Source organism: Schistocerca piceifrons, chromosome X, assembly GCF_021461385.2.
Source record: "Schistocerca piceifrons isolate TAMUIC-IGC-003096 chromosome X, iqSchPice1.1, whole genome shotgun sequence".
Lineage (NCBI taxonomy): Eukaryota > Metazoa > Arthropoda > Insecta > Orthoptera > Acrididae > Schistocerca > Schistocerca piceifrons.
Genome location: NC_060149.1, coordinates 510,969,807 through 510,989,049, shown reverse-complemented (window position 1 = coordinate 510,989,049; position 19,243 = coordinate 510,969,807). Strand labels below are relative to the sequence as shown.

At 41.8% G+C, this 19,243-nt stretch overlaps 1 protein-coding gene across 1 annotated transcript in view; it reads left to right on the top strand.

The window, feature by feature from the left end:
- The window catches only part of LOC124722469 (feline leukemia virus subgroup C receptor-related protein 2-like), an 82,594-nt gene that overhangs the window by 20,946 nt on the left and 42,405 nt on the right, over positions 1–19,243 (top strand). Inside the window, exon 3 of the mRNA XM_047247625.1 lies at positions 5,017–5,158. Coding sequence (XP_047103581.1) covers positions 5,017–5,158 — 142 coding nt within the window. The remainder of the gene's footprint in view (positions 1–5,016; positions 5,159–19,243) is intronic.

Here is a 19,243-nt window from a genome sequence, read left to right as displayed (position 1 = left end):
GCACGTTTCACCTCGATGACGGCATTTGTGAAGAGGTCCATCGACCTAGTGTAGCAAAAATATGATTAACCCGGAGAGCCAGTACGGTCGAATGCCGATGGTCCCGCACCCGCTGCAGTCGTAATTGACGATGTGAACACATGGGGGTGGTCTACTGTGGGGTTCCATGTTCAACAACGTACGATGAAGGGTATGCTCTGAAACACTTGTGCGTGTACCAGCATTGTGCTCTTTCGGCAGAGATGCTATAGATCACCATCTATCCTACTTTACAGAGCAGTCAAGTCTCCCAACACCATGTTCTGTGAAGAGTCGTGGAATTCCGACCATTTACCGTCTACTGGTAGTTTTACTGTCCTTCCATTTCTTTCCATAGATACTCACGACAGCAGCACTTGAATATTCGACCACCTTCGCCGTTTTCGAGATACTCGTTCACAGGTTCTGTTTAATAATAATCTGCCCTTTGTCAGAGTCGCCTATCTCAATGGATTTCCCCATTTGCAGCCCATATCTTCATTAGGCTGATCCGCTGCCCATGTCTGCTCCGCTTACATATTTTTGTTACCTTGTCACGTGCTCGCAACGCCATCAGGTGGCAGCCAACGTCGCGGTGAGCAGTGGTCATAATGTTTTAGCTGATCAGTGTACGCACTGGAATAAATGGAAAATGTTACACCATGAATCACAAGTCAGATAGTTAACAAACTTTGTAAGGATATTCATCATATGACGGTTATTAAACGATTAAACTTTCATTCCAGTCGGAACTGATGTCCATCGTCAAAAGTCTATACATCTTCAGCGCATTTGTGATGAGAACTGCAATGTGGGCTCTTGTATTATCCTGTTGGAAAATGTCATTTAGTGCTCTGGTCATGAAGTACATGACAAAAGGGTTTACCATGCTTGCCTCATACTGGTACCATTCAGTCTCACTTCAGCAATTACCAAATCATTCCTGTTGTCATATTCGGTAGCTCCTCACGCCATTGTTAAAAGAGCTGGAGAGGTATGGGTCTTGAGAATCGCTGTTTTCAACAGATAGTCTACGGAAACGTTAGTGACGACGTGACTATCACAAACAGAAACAAGACTCATCACTGAACACTACAGAATGTTACTTATTATCCCAAATGACTCTGTCTACCAACATGGAAGTCTCTGTAGTGTTTGGTATGCTGACAGCGGTAAAAGACATATGGAAACTCGATATCTAACCCATAGTGGTGAAAATACGCCCGGATTTCAACTCTTACCATTCATTAATGCGTCAGGGCCAGTTGAAAAATTTTGCGATCCTTTCGTGTTGTAGTACTTGCCAGACAGCTGTCCTGAATCCATCTAGACACCACTCGCTCGGGACTCATTGCACTGCAGCCAACAGTCTGAGCGATTTGGCGGTATGATAAACCCATATTCCTTAAGCCATTGACTGAAAATCCGAAAGATGACGGTAAATTGCGCGTGCACGTACTTTGGCAAACTGTGCTCCGATCTCCACGTGAGAGGTTCCAGTATAGTTAATCACACCCAAGAGCCATGATGTTTTCACACGATTCTTCATCTGTAGGGCTGGCTGTTTTCTGTGTTGAAAATAAGTTCAAATAAGACTGACATTCTAATCAGCACACCCCACAGGCGTTGAGACACAAGAGTATCAGCTAGATTGCGTTCGACCAAGGTTTTCATGGTGTAGCTTTTGATTTCCGTCAGTATACGTAAAGTTGATCATCACCCACACAGAACTGAAAATTACAGGCTGCAAATGTGAACGAGCATCTCGGAAACGGCGAAGCTGATTGGACGTTTCTGTGGTGCTGTCATCATACAATGCGGAAGTCGGAGGCTTGCGCGCTCTGTAAGTCAGGAGAGGCGGCGATCTGTTGCAGATTTGAAGGCAGAGTTCAATGTTAGTGCACGAACATTTATTTCGGGGCACGCCGTTCAGCGCACGTTGTTCAACATGGGGCTCCACAACAGATATTCCCTACATGTTTCGATATTGACTCAACGAAATCGCCCATTACGATTGCAGCTGGAACGTGATGATCGAGATTGGACCGTGTATTAGTGGAAGTGAGTCGCCTAGTCGGATCAATCACGATTTTTGCTACACCAGGTGGATGATTGTGTCGGGATACGTTCTCGTTCGAACGATAGGCTGCTCGAAACATGCCAAGCGCCATAGACGTAGGCCGGTGGGGGCAGTATTATGCTATTGAGGACATTCACTCGAGCTTTCATGAGACCTGTGTAGTAATCGAAGGCACCAAGGCAGCTGTCCAGCAGGGTAAGTATCATTGTTACAAGGGCACAATCGTGCTACAGTGGTTTGAGTAGCATGGTAGTGATCTTACGTTGGTGTCTTGGCCATCAAATTTTCTTGATATTATGCCCATGAAATTATCTGGGACGTTACCGGGCGCCAGTTACGCACCAACAAACCACCGTCCTGCAATTCACGGGACTTGCGTGAAGCCATATTGAAGGGGAGAGCTACCAAGGACTTGTCGAATCCATGCCACGCAGAACCACTGCAGTCTTGCATTCTAAACGTGGACTGTCAGGATATTAAGCACGTGGTCATAATATTTTGGCTCATGAGTGTACGTATCCTAAAATATGTCCTCCTGCAAAACATGATTGCTCCTGTGAATAGCTCTATAGACAACAGCACACATAATAACAAGGATGACGTTTAGTTCCTGTCCTACTGGACTATGATAATGGCTGTTAAAATCGAATGACTTATGGTGAGGATTACAATTCAGTGTTAGATAAATGTATATTAGACAATTACAACGGAGTCTGTGTTGCGCCCATTAAAGAACATGGAGAATTACGATGCACGTTATCAAGCAGTACTGATGATGTGGCTCAGGAAATTCCTATACAAGGCATGCATACTAGTACTGCAGAAAAGCAAAAATATAGAACTAAAAACCAAGATCAACAGAGAACAATTTCTTGGAAAAACACATGACATCGTAAGGGCTTCCTCAGGGCATAAAATATCTGAGATGCTATTCGCAAACGTACTTCAGTTTCACCTAGTGGAGCAACAAATGGAAGAGAAAAACACAATGCGTGCATACGAGACATCTATACGCGATTATTCTTTGGACATATCAGGGACAGGTATTTCCTGCACTTCTATGCATTTATTTCTCCCCAGCTAGCCCTCAGTACACGCTGAGACGATGACACATCAGAAGAACATTGTGTACATGAAGTGCAGAATGTTTCATAAAGATTTATCCTATTTTACAAAACTACATCTTTTAGATTAATGAAGATAGAAACTTCAAGTAAATTTTAAGTTACGCATAAGATTAAGAAGTTTTATTTTAAAAAAGTACCTGCTTCTACTATGGTACTTCTTTTACGTGCAGGCCTTTTTAATATGTTCTATGTGCCTTCCACCGGACGCACAAATAACATCCAGACGATAGTAGAACTCGACCCATACTTTTGAAAGCATGCTTAGAGTTACTGCACCGAACGTGATGGTGCAGTGGTTAGCACACTAGACACGCATTCAGGAGGACGGCTGTTCATATCCGCGTCCGGCCAATCAGCTTTAACTTTTCCGTGATTTCCCTAAATCTCTCCAGGCAAATGCCGTACTGATCCTTTCGAAAGGGCCCAGCCGATTTTCTTCCCCATCCTTGAAACAATCCGTCTCTAATGACCTCGATGTCGACAGTCTGTTAAACAATAATCTCCCCTCCTTCCTTGCCTTGAAGTTACCGCATTCACTGCAGCTTCTATGTAGCATCGCTCTTCCCTCAAAGTTGTTGGAAGGGGAAGCATATCATCTGAGTCTGTGACGAGTCCTGCGACAATTTTGACGCCACTGGAATCCCCTGGTGAATCAGACGTCGCTGCATTGTCTGATACGCAACATCTGACTGGTCCATCCTCACTCCAGAGTGGGTGGCAGACAGTGGTGGGTTCACGTGTCACTGGGCGGAAGGCGAAAGAGGGAGCAGGCCGTGCGGCTGGCTCCCCACGTCTTAGCAACAGGTACGAGGTGCTACTCAGTGTTGCTGATAACTCTGAGCCAGCACGGAATGCCTCTCCTGTTGGGCCAGTGGTCGAGTTTCCTGCCCAGTCCGGACAAGTACAGAGGGTGGGTACGCTAGTCATTGGGAGCTCCAATCTTAGGCGGGTGATGGAGCCCCTCAGGGAAATAGCAGGCAAGGCGGGAAAGAATTCCAGTGTGCATTCGGTATGTTTGCCGGAAAGTCTCATCCGTTATGTGGAGGAGGCCCTGCCAGCGGCTATCGAGCGCACTGGGTGCAACCTGTTGCATGTAGTGGCACATGTCAGCACGAATGACGCCTGCCGCTTGGGTTCTGAGGCTATCCTCGGCTCCTTTCGGTGGCGTCTGTGTGTCTGTATAGGTGGATCATAAAGTGCAATGAATAATCTCCTAAGCATGATAAGGTGGTGTGACCTGTAGGAAGAGATGCAGGTATGTTCTTCGAGAGTATATTCAGTGGAAGCATACCTAGTACTTGGGATGACAGAGAAGCTATTAATTAAGCAGCTGATAATGGTATACGCTGATTATATTATGTCTTGAGGAAAATAATACACTATTAGGCAGAAACATAATGCTTAACCCGAAATTCCTTCTAAACTGCAAAAGATTCTGTCTGTTTTTGAAATATAGGTACCAACTGCAGGATGAAATTAACAAGAGTAAAGAGTAGGACATGAAGTTCCTGAAAAAAATGGCATTCACAAAAAAACCTGTTGTGTTAGACAACAGATGTGTTATCACACTGCACCTAGCCACAGTTGCCAATCAGTGTAAACTTCCATCACTCTTCAATAAAGATCAGCTACTGAAGCGCTATTAAAGCTAATGGACGATTTGCTCTATACTATAGACATCTAAGAATAGAAAGCATTTTTCAGGGGCAAAGAGCTTTTAACACTGATCTAATTAGCTGTTATGCAAGACGACAAAAGTACAGCTCACGAAAGAATGGATGTCTGTTGCAGCTTGGAGTATCCATTAGCTTCCTAGTGAATCCCCTCGTAGTACGGGATCACGAGAGCGTGGAAGACATTGGATGGGACCTCAAAGTGGCAGCCTACGCCTTCGCTGGTGGATGCACGTTAGTGTTCCTGCTTGCCCTTGCATGTAAGTAACGCCAGCCCGACTAGCAAGTACATTTAAATTTATAATAACATGGATGCCATTAAAACATTTGTAACATTGTAAACTGTTAGGTAGATGCTGAGAGTTGCTACACATAGCACTAGAATTTCAAAGACATCTTGCATTCTGTAGGTTTCCAGTAGTTTGTGAAGAGGAAATACTAAGTTAAATGTATCATGTACTCCACCATAAAGACCGACCGAGGGAGATGGAGGCTTCATTAAGACCAATGGAAACTCTAGTGACAGTTTTTTAGGAGCTCGCTTTGGATGAGACTTTTGCAAAGATCGGTTTTTGTGGTCAGGACAACATTGGGAGGCTATGTTAGGTAATGGTCAGTATGCTAGTGCGACTCTAGAAGCTAATTTATGTAGTGGTGCATTTATTATACTACCAAGCTTGTTTCTGAAGAGGAAATACTAAGTTAAATGTATCATGTACTCCACCACAAAGACCGACCGAGGGACGTGGAGGCTTCATTAAGACCAATGGAAACTATATTGAAAGGTTTTTAGGAGCTCACTTTGGATGAGACTTTCAAAGATCGGTTTTTGTGGTCAGGACAACATTGGGAGGCTATGTTAGGTAGTGGTCAGTATGCTAGTGCGACTCTAGGAGCTAATTTATGTAGTGGTGCATTTATTGTACTACCAAGCCTGATAATCTCTTTTATATTGATAACGTTTTTTAACTATAAACTTTTTCTCTTGAGTGACGCATTTGTAATTAATATGAGGTAAATGAATTAGGTGTGCTAGCTGCAGGAACGTTTTATTTCACTAAACTTCAGCTGATTCAGGACTACAGATTAACTGATTCAGTTACCCTTTGGAAAACTTATTCTGAAACAATTATCATCTTTTCGCCATCATTAAAAATTAAAAAAAGATAATATACCCATTGTTTCATTATTATCTCAAGGTCGCTTTCCTGTAAGTTAGTTACAGAATAATTGCAAGTGGACTTCTACTTATGTGCATTAATAGATGGGTGTTGACAATGTGAGGTCGTGACGATTTGTGGACAGGACAGATTATCCTATGTAGCAGGTGCATGATGACGGCAGCGAGCTGTGTGTACAGTGGCTGTGTCAAACTAGGGTAGGCATTTAGTGGCTCCAAGTGATGGACATAATTTATGTCCACGACCAAAGTCTAGAGTCATCGCCTAACAAATGTTGAAATATTTTACATCTGCAAAAACAGTACGGTGTCCTAGTAGGGTATGTCACACACGACATTCCACTGAAATATGCCATTGTAAAACCATTGCATAAAAAGGGGGATACATCGGAGGTCAACAACTATCGCCCAATCTCTCTTCTGACAGCTCTATCAAAAATTTTTGAGAAAGTAATGTATTCAAGAGTAGCCTCCCATATTTGTAAAAATAAAGTACTAACAAAATGTCAGTTTGGTTTTCAGAAAGGCTTTTCAACAGAAAATGCAATATACGCTTTTACTGATCAAATATTAAATGCTCTGAATAACCGGACATCACCCATTGGTATTTTTTGTGATCTCTCAAAGGCCTTTGATTGTGTAAATCATGGAATTCTTTTGGATAAGCTAAATCATTATGGTTTGAGGAGGGCAGTGCAAAAATGGTTTAATTCATACTTAACTGGAAGAATGCAGAAAGTTGAAATAAGTGGTTCATATAATGTTAAAACAACAGCTGATTGCTCAAACTGGGGGGCTATCAAGTACGGGGTCCCACAGGGTTCGGTCTTAGGTCCTTTACTGTTCTTGATATACATTAATGACTTAGTATTCCACATTGATGAAGATGCAAAGTTAGTTCTTTTTGCTGATGATACAAGTATAGCAATAACATCCAAAAACCAAGAACTAAGTGATGTAATTGTAAATGATGTTTTTCACAAAATTATTAAGTGGTTCTCAGCAAACGGACTCTCTTTAAATTTTGATAAAACACAGTATATACAGTTCCGTACAGTAAATGGCACAACTCCAGTAATAAATATAGACTTTGAACAGAAGTCTGTAGCTAAGGTAGAATTTTCAAAATTTTTGGGTGTGTCCATTGATGAGAGGTTAAACTGGAAGCAATACATTGATGGTCTGCTGAAACGTCTGAGTTCAGCTGCATATGCTATTAGGATTATTACAAATTTTGGTGATAAGAATCTCAGTAAATTAGCTTACTATGTCTACTTTCATTCACTGCTTTCGTATGGCATCATATTCTGGGGTAATTCATCGTCGAGTAGAAAAGTATTCACTGCTCAAAAGCGTGTAATCAGAATAATTGCTGGAGCCCACCCACGGTCATCCTGCAGACATCTATTTAAGGATCTAGAGATCCTCACAGTAACCTCACAGTATATATAGTCACTTATGAAATTTGTTGTTAATAATCCAACCCAGTCCAAAAGTAATAGCAGTGTGCATAGCTATAACACCAGGAGAAAGGATGATCTTCACTATGCAGGGTTAAATCTGACTTTGGCACAGAAAGGGGTAAATTATGCTGCCACAAAAGTCTTTGGTCACCTACCAAACAGCATCAAAAGCCTGACAGATAGCCAACCAACATTTAAAAATAAATTAAAAGAATTTCTAGATGACAACTCCTTCTACTCATTGGCTGAATTTTTAGATATAAATTAAGGAAAAAAAACCCCAACTTAAACATTAGTGTCATGCAATATTTTGTGTAATGTAATATCTTGTACAGACATCTTTTATTAACCTGACACGTTCCACATCATTACGAAGTGTCGTATTCATGATCTATGGAACAAGTATTGATCTAATCTAATCTAATCTAATCTAATCTAATCAAGCTGTTCTTTGGGAATGTCCCTACATTTTATTGGATAATTTGTACTCTGAGTTCCGCCATTGAATTTATTTTTTAGGAACTTTCTTGCTTTTGCGTAATGACCTTCTTCCCTGTGTGAGGAAACTCAATCAGCAAATACGCTCATTTCAAAAAGCATATTAGTCTTGTGTAATGTTTAATTTCTGTGATATCTGCAAACTCCGTGTCCTGTTGGGTCAAAAATTTTGTCAGTGTCCTTGGACTGTCTTCTCCATTGTAATATTAGTGTACTGGCGTACAGGTAAAAAAGTAATAAGCACCTATTCGATTCTCAGGCTACTTTGGTAGTATTCTCCAGAAAGCGACTGCAACGTCATTGCCTGGTGAGTCCCTCTGTTTCCCATGCCTGTGACTCAGTTGGCTTGGTGTCCCTTCAAACAGACATGCAGACATGTTAAGACTCGTATTTGAGGCACTCGTGGTTCAAATTCCGGTCTGGCCGACTAAATTTAGCTTTTATGACTTCTCTAAATCACTTGAGGGGAATGCCGGAATGATTCCTTAAAACAAGACCAAGTGCTTTGTCCAGTCCGAGCTTGCGCTCCGTCGTTGATGACGTTGACATCGATGGGACGATACAGACTGACCTTCCTTCCTTTATCAGAGCGGCTGAGATTCTGCACTTGGCACATTGGATGGCTATACAGGCAGCCTAGTGATGTGTACAGTGGTAGAGAAGCTACACTGCAGAATCACAGCTGACCTCATTGCGGCATTATCATCCATATGTTAAGCACCTCTGTGACACAGAAGAAGCATCTAAAACGAAAGTATGCGGTTGCACAGCGTCTAAGATTCAACACACTATAACGACCGCACAATTTCTGATTCGACTATGGATTTCGTCTCGATACATGCCACAGTACGTAATTACATAATACATTCATGAAAAATTAAGTTACAGACTGCTGATTTGTCGGAGAGAGACGTTTATGTAGCTGCAGAGAATGTAATGGTTCCACGTATCACGTGACTGGGATGTCAAAAGACGTTACACTGGGTATTTGTGTGACAGATGGGCGAAATATGGGCAAGATGTGCTATACCAAAGCATTTCCTTGTTGCGATATAGTGGGTAGCTGATGCATGGTATACTCTAATTCCGATCTCGCACAGACACGGGACTTTCACGTGCAACCGTGTCAACGGTCTTAAATGAGTACCTCCATTCGTGTAAAACAGCTTGCGTCGTATAAACTAGCCTGGACCGACCAATGCCGAAGATACAGGGTGCTGTCGACTATTGCGGGTCGCAACAACGGTTTGACATGCAGCCGTATCGAACATCAGTCGCCAGTTCGAAGATGAGAGATCTGCCACATCTGGCTGCAACAACGGCTCTTATCCGGCTGGACATCAAGTCGACCCTTCTTTCCCGGAAATATTTTCCGGCCTTTGTTTTCTCCCTGTAACGTAATGCTTCTCAGGATGTTCTGAGTCATGAAGAGATGCGGCGCGTTGCCGCAAGAGATCCATTTCCCACTTAAGATAACTTTCTGTGGTACACAAGAATTGCTGATGATACTAACAGTACTAGTTTACCCCCACCCAGAAGGACGAACTTATCTCAGTTTTCATAACTAACAATAAGACAGCATCAAACCACATAAACTCAAAAAATCTAACAAGTACAAAATATGTTATCACAGCTGTGCTGTTCAAAAACCAGCAACACTGTGATTTGCTGGAGTCCTCTAAAACAGCAGAAAATACCAAATTTAACGGAAGGGTAATAGATTAAGCTTATCCACTATAGATGTTTATTCAATATAAAACAGAAAACTGCGACAAATCATTTGCTTAAAATACACGTTTATCCCATAAACCGGTTCTGAACTTTTCAGGCTCATCTTCAGATGGTGCACATGGAAGCTACATGACTATTTCACAGCGTGATTCTGGGTACTGGCTCTGTGACAAGAAGAAACAGTAATACACACATCAAAAAAAGTTTTGCGTCACCTCGGTTCAGAGAGTTCCAGAACCTGTACAGAAAATTGGAATAGAGATCAACATAAACATCATTTCCGCCCTTTTTATTGCTCATGAAAACCACAAATTGCATATTGTACCACCATACAGCGAGACCTTCAGAGGTGGAGGTCCAGATTGCTGTACACACCGGTACCTCTAATACCCAGTAGCACGTCCTCTTGCATTGATGCATGCCTGTATTCGTTGTAGCATACTATCCACAAGTTCATCAAGGCACTGTTGGTCCAGATTGTCCCACTCCTCAACGGCGATTCGGCATAGATCCCTCAGAGTGGTTGGTGGGTCAATTCGTCCATAAATAGCCCTTTTCAATCTGTCCTAGGCATGGTCGATAGGGTTCATGTCTGGAGAACATGCTGGCCACTCTAGTCGAGCGATGTCGTTATCCTGAAGGAAGACATTCACAAATGGCTCTGAGCACTATGGGACTCAACTGCTGAGGTCATTAGTCCCCTAGAACTTAGAACTAGTTAAACCTAACTAACCTAAGGACATCACAAACATCCATGCCCTAGGCAGGATTCGAACCTGCGACCGTAGCGGTCTTGCGGTTCCAGACTGCAGCGCCTTTAACCGCACGGCCACTTCGGCCGGCAAGACATTCACAAGATGTGCACGATGGGGGCGCGAATTGTATTCCGAGAAGACGAATGCCTCGTCAATATGCTGCCTATGTGGTTGAACTATCGGTCGGAGGATCGCATTCACGTATCGTATAGCCGTTACGGCGCCTTCCATGACCACCAGCGGCGTAAGTCGGCCCTACATAATACCACCCCAACACAGCAGGGAACCTCCACCTTGTTGCACTCGCTGGACAGTGCGTTCAGCCTCACCGTGTTGTCTCCGTACACATCCCCGACGATTGGTTAAAGTCATATGCGACACTCATCGGTGAAGAGAACGTGATGCCAATCCTGAGCCGTCCATTCAGCATGTTGTTGGGCCCATTTGTACCGCGCTGCATGGTGTCGTGTTTGCAAAGATGGACCTCGCCATGGACGTCGGGAGCATCATGCAGCACGCAGTATGCCCATCATGCAACCTATTGCGCACAGTTTGAGTCGTAACACGAAAAGCATTATTCAACATCGTGGCGTTGCTGTCAGGGTTCCTCCGAGTCATAATCCGTAGGTAGCGGTCATCCACTGCAGTAGCAGCCCTTGAGCAGCCTGAGCGAGACATGTCATCGACAGTTCTTGTCTCTCTGGATCTTCTACATGTCCGAACAACATCGCTTTGCTTCACTCCGAGACGCCTGGGCACATCCCTTTTTGAGATCCCTTCCTGGCACGAAATAACAATGCGGACGCGATCGAACCGGGGTATTGACCGTCTAGGCATGGTTGAACTACAGACAACACGAGCCGTGTTCTACCTTTCTGGTGGAATGACTGGAACTGATCGGCTGTCGGACCCCCTCCGTCTAATAGGCGCTGCTCTTGCATGGTTGTTTACACCTTTGAGCGTGTTTAGTGACATCTCTGAACAGTCAAAGGGACTGTGTCTGTGATGCAATATCCACCGTCAAAGTCTGTCTTCAGGAGTTCTGCGAACCGGGGTGATGCAAAACTTGTTTGATGTGTGGATTTTAATATATCGCCATGAGTAATGTTGATATAGTATTTGTAGTCAAAAATTAATTCTGTACTTACTGCGACAGTATGGGCGCCTTTGTAATTAGTATCCATCTAGCAGCTTCCATTACAGATCATTTACTTTTCACTAGATATGAAAATATATACAGATTGTCACAATACATTTCCAACATCCAGCATGTAATGTACAACTGGTGCTTGTTACAAAGATCCCTCACTTTACATCCTATACATCCTAACTACATTTATGTCTATGTCACTAACCTGCCAAAGAATACATCTTGTACTATGAAGATAAATATCCAAGCCTTCTACTGCTAAAATAATTTAATACTCATATACATATTATCATGTTAGGTGCAATAAACCGAATTTGATTTTATATTAAAATATTTTTCTATCTTGTTACAACAGAACCAGCACCTAGCATCACGTTATGAAATGTTCATTTAACTTTCGTGTACACAATCTGAATACCGGCCTGAAAAGTTTAAAAAACTGGTTTATGAAATAATCGAATATTTTTAAAAAGTTACTGGCTTCAGTTTACTGTATTTGTGTAGAAGGATGACAGTTGTTACTCTGAGAGCAAAACATGGCAGTTGGAGTAACCAAGTTGGTAGAATGGCACCAAATGCAATGGAAGGTCATTGGTAGAACAGTATCAGATCAAACTCAGACAGCTGGTTAGATGTTCGTCCCATTGTTCACAGTGAGTGGCAATAATAGCTAAATATAAATGGTTCAAATGTTTGTGAAATCTTATGGGACTTAACTGCTAAGGTCATCAGTCCCTAAGCTTACACACTACTTAACCTAAATTATCCTAAGGACAAACACACACCCATGCCCGAGGGAGGACTCGAACCTCCGAAGGGATCAGCCGCACAATCAATGACTGCAGCGCCTCAGACCGCTCGGCTAATCCCACGCGGCAGCTAAATACAGATACGGAGCCTCTCTAAAATAGTAAAAGGGCTCGACGACCGACGTGTTAGGCTGAGAGATCTGAGAAATAGAACCGCAACCCCGTAAACAACGCTGTGCTCACCTTCAGGATTGGTGATATGATCAACTACTGTCTACAGAAATCTTCATGACTATGGCGTGTATGCGGTGAATTATCTTCATTGAAAGGATCGTTTACAGTGGCCACGTAAACATAACCACGCGACTTCAGAACAATAAGCGACGGTACTCTTCTCGGTTTAGCGTGTAAAGTGATGGTGAATTTTGATTTGCTGCGAGAGTGGAGCACATAGTTATCCAAAAGGCATTCGTGAAAGGAATGTTTTCGGACGTGACATGATCTGTTTGTGGAGTGCCATGCGTATTGGTTAAGTGAAATTTTTCAGCTATGGGAAGATGACTAGTTGATCACGAGGAAAAACCAAAGAACACCGGAGCAGATTGGTCTGGAACGAGGAAACAATTTTACAACGAAGGAATGAAATAAACGTGGGCACAAAATAAGGTCAAATGACGTTTCCAAGTACTTTGTGCAGCTCTAAATAGGTTCATTTTCATAAAAAAAATGTATGTGCCCGATTAGACTAGTATATCTTCCCGCGTGGAGCTGTAACTGCTCAGATATGCAGAGATAGCGTCTTTTTGCATATGTACGTCCGTATGTCAGTGAAAACGCTGATGCCGTTATCCTTGAACGCGACAACGCTATGCGACATATATTTTCCTTGGTGAATGGCTTCATCAACAAACAATTTAGTGAATAGAGTGGCGAGCTCGACCTCTGAATTCGGAATAAATGGAATAGAGGATCCTCAGTGTTGTTGATCGGTCAGCCCTCAGCTGCTGATATTGAGTCAGCTTTTTATTTTTGTCTTTGTAGAACTGAATAAGTGGTATTTAAATTTAATCAGATGCGTTTCTCCTCGGTTTACTGAATCATCAAACACATATATTCTACAGGTGGCCACACTGCAAAAACTAAATATAATAGCATGTGGAAAGGTATGTGTACAGTTTGTATTGCTGGAATGACAAATATTTTTAGTGGTTGAGGCAGAGGAACAGGTCACCTGTAACATAACATCAAAACATACTCTGACTTACGAAACATACCTCATCAGCGAGAAAGAGCCGGGGCCCGACTTTTTATATATTTTCCTTATAATGGAACATTAACTATATGAAAAGTCCTGCATTTAAACGAAAACGTGCAGTGATTTCATAACAATGAAGACACCTCAACATATAGTGGCGACCCGCATTTGGTAAAATGTAAATTGCATTTATTCCATTGCACATAGTCACAAGCTAAAAATAATTAGTATAATGAATAGTACAACTTCAGCACGCTCTCAGATGGCATGTTACTGCTTGCAGTGCACTTCTCCAAAGTTTTTCAGAACCGAATGCAGCTTTACAAACCGTGGGAAATTTATTTACTATAGAACTCGCTCATGAAAGTTAACAGCACAACAATTCAGGCTGAATGTGGTTTACTAATGCACGGAGTGACAACACTCTATAGCCTTGAAACATCCACTTTGAATACTTCAAAATATTCTGTTTGAAGATAAATTTTAATTTAGAATTGTGGTTTTACTTTCATTTATGCCGTCTTATGTGCTCTACAATGCATTTTGGTTAAGTTTCATCGCATGCGAAGTACGAAATTTTGAGTTATTATTTACGGAAACCTGCAAGTAATTAAAATCACAATGTGGAGTTAAAATACAAACCTGATAACCATATCTCTGTACGTGCCCAGCAGAGTGGCTATCATTGCTAATATTTCCAGAGCAACGTGGTGTATTTGTAACGGCAGTGATTAACTGATGAGCACTGAGTGGTAGTACATCAGAAGTACGAATTTAGAAGCAAGTGAATCATTGATAGTTACCACCACTACAAAATAAAAGCTAAGCATCAAGAAAGAGATGTTCATCGTATGAAGGGTGTTGGGCACGATTGCACACTATCACTACATTTTCGTTACGCTTTTGTCGAAGAAGTAACGAAGGAAGTCAAAAAAAGTTCAGACCACAGAAACATGAAGAGGGAACTGCAACCTATGACTAACCGATGACGCAGTCCTGTACTAGAGGAGGGATATCGTAATTGATTGAATGAGCTGGTAAGGTAACTTGGCAGTCTTTCGGTTAAAGGTAAACAATTTAATACATAGTAGTAAATAGAGAAGACAGTGTTTAAATCTCATAATTGGGGTGATGGTAAAAGAAGCAGAAGTTATAATCTATCTAGGAATCTAAACCACAAAAAAAGAATAACAGAAGTAGTTTCTTATAGGCAAAGAAACCTTACTTTCACAAATGCACGTTACCAGTACAAAATATCTACATAGAATTAAAGAAGACATTTCTGAGACTGCAGATCTGGAGTACAGGGTTACTCGCAACTAAAATATTGCATATGGGGAAACTGGCTAGGAATAGACTGGAAGCATTTATTGTTATTACTACAAAGGGAGCTGGAATGAAGCAATGAGATAAAGGACGAAACGAAGATGTACCACTAAGAACTAAATAAGAATAAATTTATCAGAAGCACTTATAAGAAGAAAAGGCTGGCTCTAACACATTTAGGATAACCTAGTTTGCTAAAAAAAAAAAAGCTCTGAGCACTATGGGACTTAACATCTGAGGTCATCAGTCCCCTAGAAACGTAGAACTACTTAAACCTAACTAACCTAAAGACATCACACACATCCATGCCCGAGGTAGGATTCGAACCTGCGACCGTAGCAGTCGCGAAGTTCCGGACTGAAGCACCTAGAACCACTCGGTCACCGCGGCCGGCTTTAGTTTGTCAGTGGAAGGGGAAAATCATTGTGAGAGACAAAGATTAAAATACATGAAAAAGATTACTGAGGATGTTGCATGTAACAGATATGAAGATATCTAATGTGTGCTACAAATGGGAAGTGGTGGAGAATCACGTCAGTCACACTAAGAAAATTGAAACAGAAAACAGGAATATTTGTGCCGTTTAGACCCACGTCGTTTTGCAAGACTTCCTTCCTATTTCATTAAATAGGTATTTTTCGTATGTATTTCAGCTTCGTCCAATACGTGTGAGATATTCAAGGACGTATACGACGGCAGGAGACGTGAACAACAAAGAATGTTTTACTTCTCGCTTGTGATAAGCTAACCATTTCATGAAACTGTCGAGATAAGTCTCCGTGATTGCTTTATGAAGTTCCCGGCAGACATTCCCCCGAAGGTCTTCTACATCTGTGTATCTACTCGACAAGAAGTTATGATGCTCATGGAGCAGAATAAGTTGTAATGCAGTTGGGGAAATTGTTTGGAACACCGACTCTGAATGCTTCCGTAGGCTCCATAATCTTCCTTATCTTGACGCCATTCTTCTTGCTCGATATATACTTTGGAGGCCACAATATCGCTCTGCGGTCTATCTGTCGTAACGGTTTTCAAAATATACTTACCGTTGTTTTACGCGATGACTATGGCCTTGGACTGGTGTTCGACAAGAGCAGAGTTCAGATCCCCTAACTGACATTTGTATTTAGGCAAGGAGTTACAGAAAATGTCGGAATGCTTACACGAAAGCTCTACAACTTCCTTCGTTCCGAGAGTACCCTTTAGGTATTAACAATATTCTTCTCCTTGTAAGACGTTTTCTATAGAGTGAAGCGGAATGCATGGTTATCACACAAATATCGAACACCGTGATAGTGGACGGTGATGTTAACGATTAAGGTCAAGAGCGTAACCAATATCGCACTTGAAATGAAAAACCTAGGCAGGCTTGTAATATTTCTATCCGTTCCTGAAAAGTAATCTCGTTTATCGCTGGCAGCAATCAAGTCAGATAGTGGAAACATGAATATACAAAAGTTGTGGTGAGGTCACTTTCTCGAGGAATATATTCAACTTCGTGGACGTGTCCCGGGAATTATGAGGTGTGTCAACCCTAAAGACGCAAAAGATAGCTCTGTGAACGTCTCAGGGAATGAAACATAACTATATGGCATGTGTGACACTTCCATAGTAAACTGGACAATCCAGCTTCTTTAGCAGACGACATTGCTACGAGAAAGAAGAAGCGTCGACGTATGTGAATAAACATTGCATATTACTAGCCTCCGAAAAGATGAAACGGATGCGGAACACAGGTACACTGCTATTTTTATACGTATCTTAATAGTAAAACGAATTCTGTGGTATATAAAGGACCTCATTGCAACAATTACCTCGGAAAGCTAGAGTGAGTGCAACTCCCTAAAATTACCACGTCTGCGGAAGGAATCCTCTGTGGCTGTAGGCAGCAGACCTTGCAGGCATTCGGATGCAGCAACTTACGAAGTTCCCTCAGGCAGCTTAACGCGGTTTCCGATTGTAACTGCGACTGGGACCTGCTGCTTGACGTATCTCTACTGAAAGGAAAGACTCACGTGTCCTTCCTTCGTACAATCGCGTACAGCCACTCGTCAAAAATTACGATTCTCACACAGAAACCGTTTTCACAATGTTTGCTTGAACGTTTTGTCGTATAGTTTCCTCCGTGTTAGTTTTCGATACTGTTATTATACACTCTGTATTTTAGTGACGAACAGCTGATTAAAGAAGAAATACATGGTAAATATGACCCAGGTTACGCAAACTATAACCGCATCCTTCACAGTCAAAATGACTGTAGGGTTTTTCTGCGTTATTGTATTAATCATATTGAGTTACGAAATAAGAAGTGATTATAAATGAGTAGCTTAGAATCCTCTGCTCAATTTACGTAGAATATATTGCCTATTTAAGGCCACAGAAACATGGTTTTTTTCGAATGCACTTCCGACCAAAAATTGATTCTGGCAGCTGAAGTCAGAGGTTTCTGTTCACCCTGCCTGTTGCGTTTCCTTGTGGTGGTATTTCCATAGGAACTTTCATCCACGAACACATATTTCTTTATTTCTAACCGAGATCCTTTATTTCGCCACATTAAGGGCTGAATTTCCAAAAACACTGAAACACATATTTTTTTTAATTTCTAACCGAGAAATCAAATACCAATTTTAATAGATGTAGCTTTTAGTAGTTCTTTAATAATGATTTATTTAAAAAAAAGTCCACACACTATTTCACAACCTTAGGGATTGGATTACCAAAAATGCTGAAACACTTATTTTTTTTACTTCTGACTGAGAGGCCTAATATCAATTTTCATAGGTATAGCTTCAAAATTGCCTTTAAGCGAAATATTTTCGAAAACCTTTCAACCCCGGTTTTCTTTATCCCCATAAGGGTGAAATTCCTAAAACTTCCTTCTTAAATGATGCTTACAGTATAACTTTAACACCCTCAGAAAACTTCAAGTTTCTCTCCGTAGCCTTTTGGTCTTGGTGATGATGAGTCAGTGAATTAGGCATGACATTTCCTTTTACATATAATTATATTTTTATTGCAAGTGATTATCTATATTCTACTTGCAAGGAATACAGGTACACGAAAAACTTCGTCATTTGTAAAAATATTTGCCTGTTTATATATTAAAACAACACTAAACGAATTGCATCATACATAAGGAGTGCTGTGCCACGGCCTCCTGCAGACTTACCGGTTGTTCGATTGAAAATAATTCGAAAGTACAGAACGTTTTCCATTTGTAACACTTGTGGCAAAGCATTGCTCTCATCAAAAACACTATACCTACAACGAGACAGCAAATTCACTATTCCCAAGACGACACCTGGAGGAAAAGTTTCCAAACTGCTAGCGAGAGGGTTGCTGACAAGACGCTCACCTGGAACACTCTTCTGTAGCAGTGTCGTCAACGGATGCGTATGCAGTGCTTCTCTGCCTGAATATAAACAGTAGGAATCTAAATAACGAAAAAAAGTAATCATGGAATTTGGCCACGAAGGGAAGGAAACATTGTGGCATAAGCTTCCTGATCAACATGCGAAACCCCCGCTCTGCTCCCTCTCCCTCGCTATTAAAAGAGCATGAGAAACGATGCTAGTTAATTGTCTATCTAGATCTCTCCCCTGTGAACCACGCCAAATAACTGTACGAAATTCAAAGATACGGTAAATTCCTGAGTTTATTAGCACAAGTTGATTTCGTTAAAACTTTGCCAAGTAATTTATTAAAAGTTACTCCAAATACAACGACAACAATAAACACAAAACAAGAAAAACTGAAGTGACTTATGGTTGGCAAAGTCCAAGAAGGGAAGCACGTGATAGTAAGTTCAGCTCTCGAACCCATTCAATTTTAACTGAATCAAATCCGCGACTCGACACTGGTGATTGCATTCATACTTGGAATATAAATAAAGTTGTGCAGCTGTGCCTACCACAGTAGCCAGGTAGAACCTAACTGAAATTGTTAAAGGTTCGCAAATTCTTAGCGACCTATACCGCTGGTGTTGCCCGTAAATCTCACCATCACTAAAGTGTGAAGGTGCTGGCTTCGGGAAATGCTGATGGCTTGCTAAGCGCGGCTGCGTAGACACTTCTGCTGCATCGCCCTCGGACGAGTTCTGACACAATAGTATGCTATAGAAGTTTCCACCTAGAGCGTCGTGAACCCGAAGTGCCCCAGCTGCGTGCGGAACCCAAAGTATCTCTATCGAGTGTACGACGCGAAGTGACTTGCTGCAAACAGAGGCCGAAGTGTCCCCT